General features: G+C 43.1%; 1 protein-coding gene across 2 annotated transcripts in view; it reads right to left on the bottom strand.

Annotated features, from left to right (window-relative positions):
* LOC147260265 (neurogenic locus notch homolog protein 1-like) overlaps nucleotides 1-14,928 on the bottom strand; it is a 51,135-nt gene extending 36,207 nt beyond the window's left edge. For both annotated transcript variants that reach the window (XM_086206765.1, XM_086206766.1), the window contains exons 1-2: nucleotides 14,583-14,928; nucleotides 13,710-13,785 (exon numbers count right to left, since the gene is read on the bottom strand). In XM_086206765.1, coding sequence (XP_086062891.1) covers nucleotides 13,710-13,785; nucleotides 14,583-14,640 — 134 coding nt within the window. In that variant the 5' untranslated portion in view covers nucleotides 14,641-14,928. The remainder of the gene's footprint in view (nucleotides 1-13,709; nucleotides 13,786-14,582) is intronic.
* Between the last annotated feature and the right edge of the window lie 302 nt (nucleotides 14,929-15,230).

Here is a 15,230-nt window from a genome sequence, read left to right as displayed (position 1 = left end):
GATTTCTAGAAATTGTTCAGAGGAAGACTACCCAGGAATTTTTTTTTTTTTTTTGCTTTCTTGGCACAAACTTGACAAACAGTTCACTTTGAATACAATTCAGTACATAAAGCATCCTGCTGACATCAAAGCAGCCTTCCCACGCTGCTGTTAGACTCAAATATCTGACCAGAGACAGCAAGTCTATTAGCCCTGAGGGGCTGGCAGGACCATGTCCCCAAACATTCCCAGGGGGTCCAATGTTGTCCAGTGTGTGTGTGTGTATGTGGGGGCTGAGCAGTGGTCCCTCTGTAGCGACAGGCGTTTGTTTAGACAGAGTCTCCCTCTCAGGGGATTAGGCAGCCTTAGGATTGTGGCAAGGAAAAGAAAACATCTCATGCTAGGCTGCCCGCCGCATAAACAGTGAGTGGTGGCATGTCACCATGAGGAGAGTGGAGAATGGTACCTTGGCTGGCTGTTATTTAGCTGAGCACTGCTGCACTGTCAAATTCACATTTCACATTCTTGGCATTGTATTTTAGAATCACATTTGGATATCCCACAAGCATGCAAACCAAAGGGTCAGCCAGATTAGCTGTAGTCAGTTGAATTATCAGTGTAACTAATGAAGTGTTAAATAATAGAAAATCCCATATGTCCTGAGATGGAAAATACAATCAACACCGAGCATGATCCTCCCACATGGTACTTCCTCTCCCGGAGGAAACAGGTGACTCCAGGTGTGACAGAGGAAGCATGAGGTAGGACGTCATGGTCCTGGCGTGGAGCAACAGCCAGGAAAGCCTGAGAGAACTGGCGATGTACACTTGGGGAGGAAAACAGGGTAAAAAGAAAACGCAATCACACTTCAGATTGCTTTCAGTTTGCCATTACTCGGAATGAATCTTTTCATTATCTTTTTTTCTAATAAGTTATCCTTCTTTATGTATTTTACTCTGTTGCCCAGACGAGCTGTCAGGAGGCAACGTTTGCTGGTACTGATGGGGTTTGTAGGGTAGCCTTGAAAGTACCAAACCGTATGCAGTCGTAGCGCTACTCATCCAGCAGAGGTTTCACCTGGACAATGTCTGTCAATAGGGTGAAACAAAGTAAATCCAACCGTTTTCCACCTCATACGATCACAGATTAAACCGCAGCAGCTCTCACAAAAGCATTCAAACTCTTCATGGAAAACTCTGGATGCTGGATTCAAAACTGTGTAAACAATTTATCCGAAGAAAATGGTATGAAGTGTTGATTACAGAGCTGAGAGGCAACAGAAGATAAATGTGTCCTCCTACCAGAGAGTCGAGACAATTTCATACAGCCCAAAATAACAAATCACACGTTTTCCTGAAAAGATTTTACAATGTGTACAGCAACTGACCAACAATCTTGATTTACACCGACTTTTACATTCAGTATTTTGTTAAGTAGCAGCTGCGAAGAAAGAGGAACTTCACGTGCAGACACTCTCAGACAGCAGTTATGGGTAACCATAGAAAGTCTAAATGTATAACCCATGAATCATGTTAGAGTCAGTGTTCCCAGGTTTCACCCGCATCTGATCTGTGACGATATACAAAGAAAACTGGTGCTGCAAAGAAAACGATTTTGAACAGTCTGTACAACTATTGTTTTTAGATTTTCTTACGAGAGACTTGAGGCCTTAAGTGTGTTTTTTAATCTTTTGGATGTAAACTTTTTTCGTGAGATTAAACTGATCTACACAAAGCACCCAGTGGACTTTAGAGAACAATATTTTCTGATATATAAAGGGATGCTATGTGATTTCACTGTGTGATGTCAGACCTCCATCCATCCATTTTCTGTACCGCCTATCTGTTAAGGGTGTGTGTGTGTGTGGGGGGGGGGGGTGCAGGAGCCTTTCCCAGCTGACATTGGGTGATAGGCGGGGCTCACCCTGGACGGGCTGGCGAGGGCCTTCAGGAGCAACTAGCAGCTCAGTATCTTGCTCAGGGATACTTCGACCTGGTCACCGGGGGAAGTGAGGATCAAATGCGACCCTTCGGTTGAAAGACGGCCACTCTACCTCCAAGCCATGCCACCCCTGTGTGACGTCACACATTAGTATTTTTTTTACAGGTGTTGGTGTGTCACATGATACATAGTTGTTTTTTGTGGATCCGCTTTGTGAAATCAGAGCGTCTCCAGTCATGACTCATCAATTGACACTGAAGTCACCAGGTTAAATTAGGAAACATCCATCCATCCATTTTCTTCCTGTTATTCCTGTTAAGGGTAGCGGGGGGCTGGAGCCTATCCCAGCAGCCTTCAGGCGAGAGGCGGGGTTCACCCTGGACAGGTCACCAGTCCATCACAGGGCCAACACATAAACAGACAACCATTCACACTCACAGTCACACCTACAGTCAATTTAGAGTATTAATCAGCCTCGTCCCCTCTTGATGTCTTTGGACTGTGGGAGGAAGCTGGAGTACCAGAGAGAACCCACACAGGAACAGGGAGAACATGCAGACTCCACACAGAAAGATCCCGTGCCAGGACTCAAACCCGGAACCTTCTCGCTGTGAGGCGACAGTGCTGACCACTGCACCACCGTGCTGCCAATTCGGAAACAATCCAACATTTTTAAACGGGTTCCCTAAGAGTATCAGATTGATTTATCAATTCCACCAGAAGATGTCACACTTCATATCATGGGGGCTCCCTGCTTCAAGGCTAATGCAGTGAGCTGGCGCTGCACCTTCACTGACAAAACCACAGCCAACTTTCTTTACAAACGAGTGAATTTCTACATGAGACAATCGATATAACTTCTCTGCAGTTTCTATGGAGATTCTGTCATTTGAAATGACTGCAGCACTGCGTCATCATGTGACAAGAAAATAATTTAAGACCTTATAATGATTATTGAGCGCAGCAGAGTCGCTACGCTTGTGTTACAATTCATTGACAAAGTGTTTCAGGGATCACAAAGACATTCCTACGTTCTCCCTAAAGTGAATGAACAGTGAGTGAAGCAGCCAAAGCAGATTATTCCTGATGTGGCATAACCGGAAATTCTTCCACATTCATAGCCCGTCCCTGAGAGCACAGCAGAGGACTGTGTGTGTCTTTGAGGGAGGGGGTCAGTGAAGAGACCCAGTAGATATGCCTGCTAGAAGGCCAGTTCTGTTAAGCCCCAGCAGTGGCGGGTGCTGAGGTCGTGAGGCGCCACACGAGCTCGCTGGAAAAAGGCCGCAGGGAGCAGGTGCACATGTTAATGAGGAGACGGCAGCTGCTGCTCTGGCGCATTCACCCCCTCCACTCCTACACCTCCCATATCCCCTATCCCTCCGCTCTTCCTCCTTCCTCTCCGTGGCACCCATTCCTGCCCCTGTCCTCCACCCCTGATACAGACGATGGCAAAAAACAAAATTTGTACCATGTGAATTACGCATTTTTATATCTAAATATAACTGACTTTGATTGTGAAGGAGAAAATTTCAGTAAGATACATATCTAGAACTATTAAAAATGATGTAAAAATGACTGAATTTATTTACTGTCGACTTCATGTTTACTGTTTTTGGTTTTTTCTAACTCAATGGCGTATTACAGGCATTTTTTTACAGTGTTGGTATTTGAATGGCTGCCCTTCCTCCCCCTCGCAAGATCCAGAGAGGAAGAAAGCTTGAGGGAGAGAGCGTGAAGGATGAGTGGGCTCATTGTGTTTCCTCCCTATTCAGAGTTGGCCACAGGTGGGTGTGTTCAGCGATTACACTTCTCCTTTCCTTTTTCTCTCCAAAATAATTTTCTCCTGAATATTATGTAATCATATGCGCTTCCCTGCTGCCATTATTTTGTCCCCTTTTTTTTAATCATTATTGGTTCTTCTGTTCAAAGCAACAGGGCTGCTGGCTTCCACTCCAACTCTTCTGTGCGCCTTCTCTCCCTCCAAACTCCTTCTCGTACAGCCCCAATTCTTTCCATCGGGCTGATTTGTAAGGCAGCACATTACTCCGAGTTGCACACACACACAAACACGTGCATGCACACAAACACACATTTACGTTCGTCGCTTTTGAGGTATTTATGTTGAATCAAATTCCTTTTTTGAAGACTTACATTTACTGCTACTTGCCTCGCGCAGATTTTTAAAATGTGGGGGTTCAACAAACACAAAAGCTTTAATCAGACTTTCATATGTAACCATTTGAACACACAGAATTATTCAATCAAGATGACGGAATTCACCTTTCAGAATGGCAATTCCAGGGACTCGGGACCTCGTAAACACTTGCATGGTCAAATGTGTGTGTGTGTTGTGTTTTGTAAACACACAGAACAGGATCACGTGCTGATCTGCTCAGATTGGCCTAGAATCTGGAATGCACACACTCAAGTGTCAAGAGCGGCGAATCGGACTGTAAATCAGCCTCTTTATCCTGGTGAGCATCCAGTTTAACATCAATACTAAGCTTAACCTCTGCAGTACTTCCAGCGTATTTACTTACCTGGACTAAAAACTTGTGCGGAACCTGTTACTTTAACTACACACAGGTTTGCATATCTATACTTATAAGGACATTCCATTGATTTCTATTCATACAGACAGCCTGACTCATTCCCAAACCTCAATCTTAACCCTAACCCAAATCAATTGATGCCTAATTCTAAACTTAACCTGACCTTAATTCACCAATTCAGAAATAACTTTTTATAGCATGAGGGACTGTCTGGGGTCCCCATGAGGACTCGAGGTCCTGATAAGGGTTAAAGGGTTATACAAGAAAAAGCAAAACTGCAAAACACACACACACACACACACATACACACACACACACACGTGGGACAAACAAAGAGCGTCTGAATGAAAGGAACTGGTTTGGTTGGGTTTTTCAATGGGAGAATTGAAAGGAATCACTAGCATAGAAGGAATTTTCAGTGTTTTCTCTAAAGAGCCTCCCATCCAGATTTTTTACCCAGGAAACCTCAATACAAACTCACTGGCAGCTTCGCTTTATGGCTCCCTCTACAAACTTTGACTAGCTTTGACACCAGCGTCTGGCCTTCCTCGCCCTGGTGAAACAGCACAGTCTCTCACACCAAGGCCAAAAAGACAAACAGATAGCACCCATGCACCTTCACCTCAGTGCACGTGGACGCACTATTCAAGCACACTCCGACTGAGGTGCGAGCAGTAAGTCAACTTTAGCACACGCTAGGCAAAGAATGCTAACAGTTTGCTCTTTATCTTGGCGAGAGCCTGTCAAATACACACTCAGCACAAAGTCACTTTTACAGGCATCAAGCTGGATCGCTTCAATAAGAAGAAAAAAGTATACAATGGGGGGGTAAGACAAAAGACAGTCAACGGCTACTTTATGGAGTCTTGGCTGTGTTCAAAACAAACAGAAGAGAGCAGCTGCTTCAACAAGAGAAATCTGCTAGCCTGGCGAGTGGAATAATCTCAACAGCAGCAGGTAAACTGGGTTGCTGGAAAGGTAAATAAAGAGAGACACAAATCAGAAGCTGAGCAAATATCAGGTGTTTGGGAGGTGTCGTATTACTGCTAGACAGCAGTGGAATTATCTCATGGGTAAGGCTGATACTGTTATTATCTTCTCTGTCATCCCTGCCCAGTAGCCCTCATTGTTCTCCTCCGTGCTCACTTCTGGGTCGTCTCGTCTTCACTTGTCACCGCAGTAGCCCGTGGCAACAGGTTCGCACCACTGACGGGATGAATATCAGGGTCGGGCGGTGGCTCAAACCCGCAGCAGATGTTGTGGTGACATTTGACCCTGAGCCACGCATCACTCTAGAGGGGTTTTCCTCAATGTCGGGGCCAATCTGCCATCTGCCAACATTCTGAGGTCACACACAGATGGGGACAGAGGCTACGATGGTTTTATGTGGGCTACACATGTGAACTGTATACACAAATAAAGAGCTGGGGTGAGTGGCCGGGTTCAGGCAGCAGTATGAGCCTCTGTATCCCTTTAAGAAGCTTAGTCCATTTACTTGATTTATTATAAATCTCTGTGGGAGACAGAATCCATGTCTGGTTCCATTACTTTGACATTATAAGGAAATTTTAGGATAATGTGTTGTCCGTCACTCTTTTTAAAAGCAACACTTTTTTGATTGTCCTTTCTATCATCATATTGTTAGTAAAATAACAATTTTGGGGGCAAAAGTAAGATCCTGATATCAATCAAATACAAGTGTTCAAATCATGAATCAAGTAGCAACCAGAGATGCATAATTAAGGTGCTGCAATTGATACAAGACAAGTCATTATTTGAGAAAGGCATACTTGCATTTTGGCTTTTTTACAAATAGACACCACTAAATATGCTGGCTCAAGATTTTACTGGAGACAGAGATTCATCTTAGATGAGATTATGGCGCATAATAAAGCAGGAACATACGTTTAATGTTTTGAAAATATTCTAATATTATTGTACTTTGTGTGTTCGAATGTTATTGTATTTTGTTTCTCTTGCAAGTTACGATGCTATGTATGAACATCCATTTGACACAAGGACCAAACTGTGACCGTGTGTAAAAAAGTTCAACAAAATATGAATTTTAAACACACACGTAAGGGATTTAACTTTACTCTTAATTTTGCCGCACACATGCCTTGTTTTTGACAACCAGTTTTCAGTGAACAGGAGGTACGGAAGAAAGGTTTTTGAAAAATAGGGAAAAAATAAAAAGGTGACAGGGAGATAGAGTTAGAGAGAGCGAGAGAGAGAGACAGACAGACAGACAGACAGACAGACAGACAGAGAGCAGTTGCCTTGAGGGAACTTCTTCAAACTGATGAACTAATAAGGATTTGGTGATCAAATGTAAAAGATCAAGGTCACTGTGACCTCACGACTGGCCAATATTCAGTATTTTATATGCTAATTATGTCAAAAGGTGAAAGGTCAACTTCACTATGACATCCAAATGTACCGGTCATTGTTAACGAACATGGAGGTAAAGTGCAAACTGGCTGGTTGTCAGAAGTGTGCAGAGACAATGTTTCTACTTTTTTCTTTAAAGTTTGAAAGCAAATTTTGCAAGTGATTTTATCTCAGTGACAAATTTGATTATTTATGATGACCAAACTTCAATAAACATTACCCAAGTTGTCAAATTGTGTTAGTGGAGCATGTTTGTACCTCTGCCCCCCCCCCCCCCCCCACACACACACACACACACAATGTCTCCACTCTCATTTCCTGTCTGTTTGGTTCTGTGCATGTCTGATCTGTTTTAAAAGCATTGCCCAAGGGGCCCTCCCCTGTCCTTTCTTTTACACTTCCCTCTCTTCTCTCTCTTGTGAGGGTGTTCCTGCAGTCAAGACTCCGCCCCTCAGTGAAAACCTGCACTGATATGCATGTTTAAACCACCCCTGTAAAATTATAATATGCCAATTTAAAGTGTACCCATGTAAAGTGAATACTGTTCTTGGATATTTTTGCAGTATTAAGTATTTTCTCAAACAGGAAGGGCGACACAAGAAACAACTCAAGTACAAAAGCAGGTTAATATTCAAAAGGAAAAACTACAAAAATGTACATACATTCAGTAGTGGAAAGTATTTTTACGTAAGTACTGTACTTGAGTAGAATTTTGAGGTATCTATATTTTACTTGAGTATTTATATTTTTAGGGAACTTATACTCAACAGCATTAAAAGGAATTGCTGAACTTGTTACTCCACTTCATTGATTGGAACCCCTCAGTTACGAGTAACTTTGGAGAGAAAGACAATATAACATAGTAGAACATGATGAAGATGAAGTACTTTCTAAATGGAACCTACCCAATGAGAACACACACAACTTTAACATGAAATTTAGAGACCAGTGGTTGTAATACTGAATGCTCCCAAGAACTCGAATACATAAATATCCTGTAAAGTGTGTTCCCTGCCCATGTTGGTGGTACACTGCATCGTAATTTGACCTGTGGGTCCTCAGAATTTATCACACAAATTGAGTCTTCACAAATGAAAATAGTTATTTTACTAAAACCAAACCTTACAGAAAAAAAGTCAGGGTTGTTATTTGTTGTGGAGCTGAAACCCAAGTTTCCATCAAATCTCAGAAATTACAGGGGACACACACCGCCCCTTCTTTCCCTTCCTCACATCCATCCCTCTCTTCTTTCCTCTCTAATCGTACAGGAGCGCTGACCTGGCCAACCCACATCTGGCAGCCGTCATTAGAGACCCTGTTTATTTGGGAGCATTACGGACACAGCCCATGGGAAAGAGCCAGGACCCCTTGGACCAACACAACACTCTGTTGCTTGTGTGTGTGTGTGTGTGTGTGTGTGTGTGTGTGTGTGTGTGTGTGTGACTTGTAAGTCATGGCAGTTGTAATGACTACTGCCACTGCCTAGTTTACGAGGCTGGGAACCACTTAAGAGCTTTTACGGTTGTCTGAAGGTGGAGCTGACAGCGCAACGGGACCCTTAAGTCATTACTGTACAAGGTGGCTTCACGTCATGCGTGTTGGAGTCATTCGTAAAAGACGCTGTAATTGGTATCACTTTTACCATCTACATTGCTGCTTAACTGAATAAACTGCTTTGTTTCACCACAAATGCATCACACTCCATTCTTCCAAGTATCCAGTGAGCAAGCGCATATCAGGCTGAAAGCTAAAAGCACACCTGGCAGACAAAGTCGGTCTCTTTCTGTGTGAAGCTGAATGGGCAAAAACCACAAGTAATAACGAGTATTGTGGAGCACGCTGCCGAGTGCACGTTCCTCTTAGTATGATAAAACCCACAGACAGGTGGTCAGGCAAAGAGGAAAAACTGACTGACTGTCAGTCCTCTCAGCCTGCACATCAAAGTTTGAGTTATTTGTCTTGGCACATGTCAACCAGGGAGGCTACAACACCACTAATCCTCAACGTTGAGGTTCTCCACCACCGAGCTGCTTCATTCAGCCAGAGCACTCTGCCGATCAGCCCTCTCACCATCCAGACTCTTGCCAAAGGGAACCCGACACTGGCGGCGGCGGCGGCCTTATAAAAGCCTTACGCTGTGTATTTCTCGTTGTGTGATGATATGATCAGATACGGCACCTTTTCTTCCCTCGAGCCACTCTGAGGCGGTTTCCTGACTCTGACTGGAGTTGTGTGTGTTTGTGTGTGTGTGAGTGTGTGTGAGTTTGTGAGTTTGTGTGTGTGTGTGTCTCCCAGGGCATGTTTGCTTGCAAGGGGAGGATACGATCGACTCATCTGACCAGAGCAAACAGAAGTGCCATTGATGAATCTGCAGAAGTGGAGGGACAAGGGCTCACTTTCTCTGACAGGGTGTACACTGTAGTATTCGCTGCACATACCAGCAAAGAATTAAAAGCTCTGTCTGTTATCGACAGCCACAGTAATGCAGATGATTTTTGAAAATCCTTCAAGGGCAAAAAAAAAAAACGTTTTGACTTTTTTCAGAACCTGAGATTACCCATCCGAACACCAATAATCTATACTCATGCATATCAATCGTGTCTGTTGGTCCAGATTACGCAAATATTCTAATATAGAACTTTATATCACAGGAATGATGCAGTGATTATTTTTTGATTTCAGTTAAGAAATAGTTTGACCAGATTCAGCCTTTGTGATAGAGGCTGTACACAACATTATCTGGCCCCGTTACAATCTGTTAGTTACGTCAACACTCGACAGAAGCGGTCACATGAGTCGTTGTTAATGAGGAGCCCACTTAGCACTGCTGGCAACCACAGTCATGTCATTCATGTTGGTTACAGGTAACAGTCATGAGCTTTAGGGTTAGAACTCAATACACACAGACCAAACTGTTTGAGTGACATTTAATGTCAAAAGCTGTCCAGCACTGAAGGCTGCCATTCAAAGTTTAGTCAGATTCTTGGCTAACATAAATCAGGAGACCTGGCTCCCCCCCCCCCTTTTTTTAAATCAAAAACAGATTTTTAGATCTCAAAATGTATTGTAAAGTAAGTAAGTAAGTAAGTATAAAAAAGGTCTAAATATATTCACACAATATATGAGAGTTTCAATGTCTTTTAACACACCAATGAAGTAAAAGATGCTTGGGGTAATTCAGATGGTGCTATTGCATGGTTTGTCCAACAGATGGGGCTTTGCCCAGGTAAAGAAACCTCATTATTCCAATCACCCAGCTCTGTATTTTTAAGGGCAACGAATGAACTATGTGGGTACTACAGAAAATCAATTTACATTATTAAGTAGTTAATTAAAATGTATTTGCGTAGTATTTGCAAAACTACTTAACAATGCAAACAAATCAATCAAAGCCAGATTTCAACCTCAAGAGAGGAAGGAGTCGGCCCCACAATCCCTCAATTTTTGAATACAGCATTTGCAAAATGCAAATTGGCCGCGACAAAACACCGAATGTGAGAAAGAATCTGGTCGAAAACCAAATATACCTAAATACTGAAAATTCTACAGATTTACTACTTGATTCACTTTGCAAACGGACATATAGTACCATTGGTAGTGCTACTGGTACCAATATCTTAACAAGCGTGAAATCTGCCCTCACCTACTCACAGACGGTTTAAACAATAACCGAATACAAACTTGATGATTACCAACTCAAGCCTGTGCATTGAAAGCACAAATAGAAATCAGACAATATCATCGTATAGAATCAGTCCAAAAAAAAACAACCTTGTATCAGTCAGGCTCTTATTTTTTGAGTTCAATGCCATCCTGTTGTGCAGGAAATATGAACACAAAACAAGAAATTTTAGCAATGCTCCAGTGCCATTATACGGCTCATTAGTATCCAGGCAAACCATAAGCAGATATAGTATCTGCTGAAGCATACCCATACCTAATCTGCATTAGTGATCTCAGATGCATCCATATAAACCTCTTCCTGCTAGGACCTGAATCATAAAAACTCTCTTCACATGACTCCTTGAAATCAACAGGCTTTTCTTTTCATGGCATAGTGAAGGTATGTGATCTCTCAGCAACGTCCTTCCTCGCCCAGCATCTCTCATCTCTCTGGTCGGAGAGAAGCTTTGCTGCGAGCTGCTTTGATTGTGACCATTGTGCCTCTGGAATTTGAGAGTTATTTTTCCTGGTCTGGTTCAGCTGGACTCTGTCACTGCTCCCTGTAACTGCCAAGCCTCTCAGTAAATGAGAGGCCTCCTTGACACTCTTTGGAGATAAACTCCAGTCAAAATCTCTTTGTACCAGGCAAGACATGAGAAGGAGATGGTATTTATGGCATGGCATGTTGAGTAGGGCATCTCTGTCAGCTTATATTAACCTGAAGCATCTCATGCCGCTTACTTGGCCTCAGCACAATAGCTGAATTCGAGAGTGGCTTCTTTTAGACTGAGGTTTCGGCAATTCTGACAAGACTCAAGTGAAGCTGAAAAAACAAACCCTTTCCTAAACGCAGTATGAAGTCTTACTCCTTCCAAGCCCGCTACTGCAGAACACTTCACTGCCAAATTCCCCAAATTAGTAAAATATTACCCTATCAAACATTCAACGCCTTCCTCCGTTGAGTAAACGCCATTTCAAGCGTCAAACGGGGTCCACATGGTTGCAATTATTTCTTGCTGTTTATGCGATTCTGCCAGATGTGCTGCTTACAAGAGCTGCTGCGTCACTGAACTTTCTATGGAAGTCAATAAGAGTGGATCTTTCCAGGATGTTCACGTAAGGTGATGTAAGTGAATCTGATTCACGTCCATCCGACTCAGGATCAGTTAACTACTTGAGTCCTAAGAAGACTAACCCTTATAGAGGCTGTTTAGTAATGTCTTTGAGGTCTGGAGATGCTATTTCACATCCAAAAGTGTAATTCCAGTCATGTGATGAATGTTGCCTTAGCTTGGGATGGCACAGAGCTGATAATGCAAAAAAACTGCACTAAAAGTATGGTTGTGACCATGCTTCTCTTAGCTGTTTGACTGCTGTACATGTTGCAAAAAAATCTGCCAAAAACTCCAGTAACTTTAATATGCAATTAAGGTGTATACATGTCTACAAGACAGTTTGATAATGTGACCAGGATCAGAACACTCCATCTGTCTTACTCAGATTATTGCTTACTCCAAATATTAATCATATTAATACTGGAATATGCCGTCTATGTAAATATCGTCAGTAACAAATGCTGGGGCAGTAAAGAGCCTCCATACGTTGCATTTGTATTGTTCTTGTTGTTTTTGGTCAGGTTAAGGTTCAGCTTTCAAACAGCTAACCACCCATCCAAAGGTTGGACATGGCCGAAAGCATGGAACATCTCAAACACACCCCTAAGGGTGTGGTTATCACACGGCAAGGGAGTGCGACAAAGCGTGTGAATGTGATGCTCTGGCGTGTCTGTTAAACAGGATATCTCAGCCTTTTGTTGCATGTTATTTTTTTAAGTCTTTAAACTTTATGGAAGTGCATCGTCTCATAGCTGCAGTCATGGAATACTGGGCACTTAGCTTCTTCTGTTACTGCCAGTCTGACATCACTTCTGCAGAAATTTCCCCCTCAGCAGCAAGTTTCTCTTCTATGTGGCCTCAAATCAGGAAAACCAAATTCAAGTCTGCAAATATTTTACCTTAAATCGACAGAAAATAAAGCAAAATTTAATTTCAAAATTGGATATTAAGCAACTTCTTTACTTTTAAAAGTTCCTGGACCTCTGGTGTTACTGTAATGACGCACAAACGACACAGATGTTAATCCTTGCATGCCCTCTCAAAACCTTTTCAAAAGTATGGAGTGAGCACCTCATGCCCATCTCCATGTTTAATTGGAGAAGTCTGAAGAGGAGGAGGACACTGCAGGGGCACAATGATGGCTTTGTGCCCCAGTGAGGAGATAGGGTGGGGTAGAGAGGTGGGGAGCTGAGGGGTGGATAACACAACCGGACCAAATTAAGATGTGGCGGGGGGCCAAGATGGCTGCCTGGTCCTTTACAGTCCCAAAAGCTGTGACCTGCTTGGCCCAATCGTCCGGTGGTCACAGTAAGATGACACTAGCTGGCACCGCTGATGCCAGGTTGGAGACAGAAGCAAGAGCAATGTCGGCCCTTGTTAAATAACAGAAAAAGTTCTGTATGGAGTTGCAGAACGTAACCTGAACTCATCTGAAAAATTTAAAGTCACTTAACAGACAAAATACAGAACTTGTCTCCACATTTGGACGGGCTAGAGAAAGTCTACTCTCTGCCATCTGTCCAGGGGAGTGAGACAGAAAGAGAGAGAGAGAGAGAGAGAGAGAGAGAGAGAGAGAGAGAGAGAGAGAGAGAGAGAGAGAGAGAGAGAGAGAGCGAGCGCCATTGAGGAGGGGATAAAATCCCAGGAGAGTTGGGGGGGGTAGAAGCACAGGGTCTGAGGGTCTCTCTGGGAAGCCTCACCCAGATTAGTCACACAGAATTAATCGCAGTAGAGAACAATGGTCGCCGAGCTTCTGGCAACCCCAGCTGTCGCTTCGTGAAAGAAAAGAAAAACAAGATTTAGGGCTGCGAGACTTGGCTGCAGAGGGGAGAGTGTTGTGGTCCGTAACACCCATCCGTCCCTCTCTCTCTCCCTCTCTCACCCACACGGTGACCCTTGCCTCATCAGGGTCTCGCTGACCATTTGCCTCCCAGGAATAGCAACACCAGTGTGAGCGCTTCACATGTCAACCAAAAAATATGACTCCAGTCAAATTCCTCACACACACACACTTTTGGCATCCCTCACTATTTATCTGTAGAAATAAATAAATAAATGAATAACTTACTTGCACTCCCCGTTCCCAGTTGCTTCACACCTCCCCTGGTTCAAACACGACTCCGTGGGCACGGAGCATCTTAGGCCTGCGAAGGAGAAGTTTTAATACACCTGCCACTTTGCCAAAACTTTTAGATGCAGCAAAAAAAAAAAAAAAAAGAAAAGAAAAGAAAAAAACAAAGAACAAAAACCCCCAAACAAAGAAGCGTTTTATTCAGATGGCACATGTATTATCCCCCCAAAAATGTGAAGAGTAAGTGTGACTCTCTTAAAAGTTTGTGTGTGGTTTGACAGCGGTTTGGCAGAGGAATCTCCTCCGTCTCTTCCAAATGAAGAGCCACACAGTTTTGCAATAATATAAAGAAACTTTGTAGGGAAAAGGGAAGCTGCTACTGGCCAGAGAAAAACTGCAGCTGTAGGGACAAATTAAAAAAGGGTAAATCGGTCCAGTTTACAAGGCGGGAGAGAAGCCAGCAGAGACGTTTAAGATCATTCAAACAGGTGCATGAGGTTTGTTCAGTTTGAAAGTTCAAAAAAACTGTGATTTCAGTGCCTTTTGGTCTAAGAGTTAAAAAAAACAAAAGTCCTAGACATTACTTGGGGAAAAAATTTGGATGTTTATACAAGCACTGTATAGGTTTTCAAGAATTTTATCATGAAACAGCCTTCTCAATAAATGTTTCCATCATTTTTGCCACAAAAAAGACAGCCTTTTGTAGGTTTCTTTTTCAAGAAGTTATCATAGGTAAATAATGAAACCTGCAGCCAAGACTGGAGGGGAGGTGAACTTCACTTTACAAACTTTCAGTTACGTGACAGCAACAAGTTAGAATCAAAATCCGAACATGCTGAGCTCGAAAGTGAGACATCCCGCGCCACTCACCTCGCGTTATTCCTATCAGCGACAACAAGAAAGTTAGTTTCCCCAAGAAAATATGCATTCCTTCTAGTTTAAAACGTTTGCACAAATCCACGTGGCTTTTTCATAGATCCGATGTGCGTCCTCCTCTTCGTCAGATAAAAACAACTTTTCTCAGTTCATCCTCGAGTAGATCCACGGAGAAAGTTGAGCGCGTTTTACGGTCACGAGCAGTTGTCACCTCAGTTCCCGAGATGGAAATGAGTGGCGTTCCTTCCCTCGGCGCTGCTGCTGCTCCTGCTCCACATCTGGGGGCGTTATTATTCCTGCACACACGCCTCAACAGTCCCACGCTTGGTCCCCAGACAAGTAAAAGCTGCCCTCAGCAGCCGGGAGATGAAGAGATACCGAGGAAGTTTGTTTTTAGTGTCGCTCGGATGATTTGTTCGTTCATTAGTGTGACGAGTCAGTCCAGCAATTAGTCTGTGACCAGGAGGTTCACCTGAGAACCTCGCTAAAGCAGACGAGACAATGAATAACAAATCAGCGAGAAATACATTTCATGCTTTAAAATGAAGTACTTGGGAACTTTTAGCTTTAAAAAAAAAAAACACAAAAAAACTTGCAAACACAAACTATAACGCGAATAGTTCAGCACTTCTCTCAACTCCT

Source organism: Aulostomus chinensis, chromosome 6 (genome assembly GCF_037954235.1).
Source record: "Aulostomus chinensis isolate RoL2024-O1b breed Wild chromosome 6, RoL_Achi_v1.0, whole genome shotgun sequence".
Taxonomy (NCBI): domain Eukaryota; kingdom Metazoa; phylum Chordata; class Actinopteri; order Syngnathiformes; family Aulostomidae; genus Aulostomus; species Aulostomus chinensis.
This window is presented reverse-complemented; position numbering and strand designations above follow the sequence as displayed.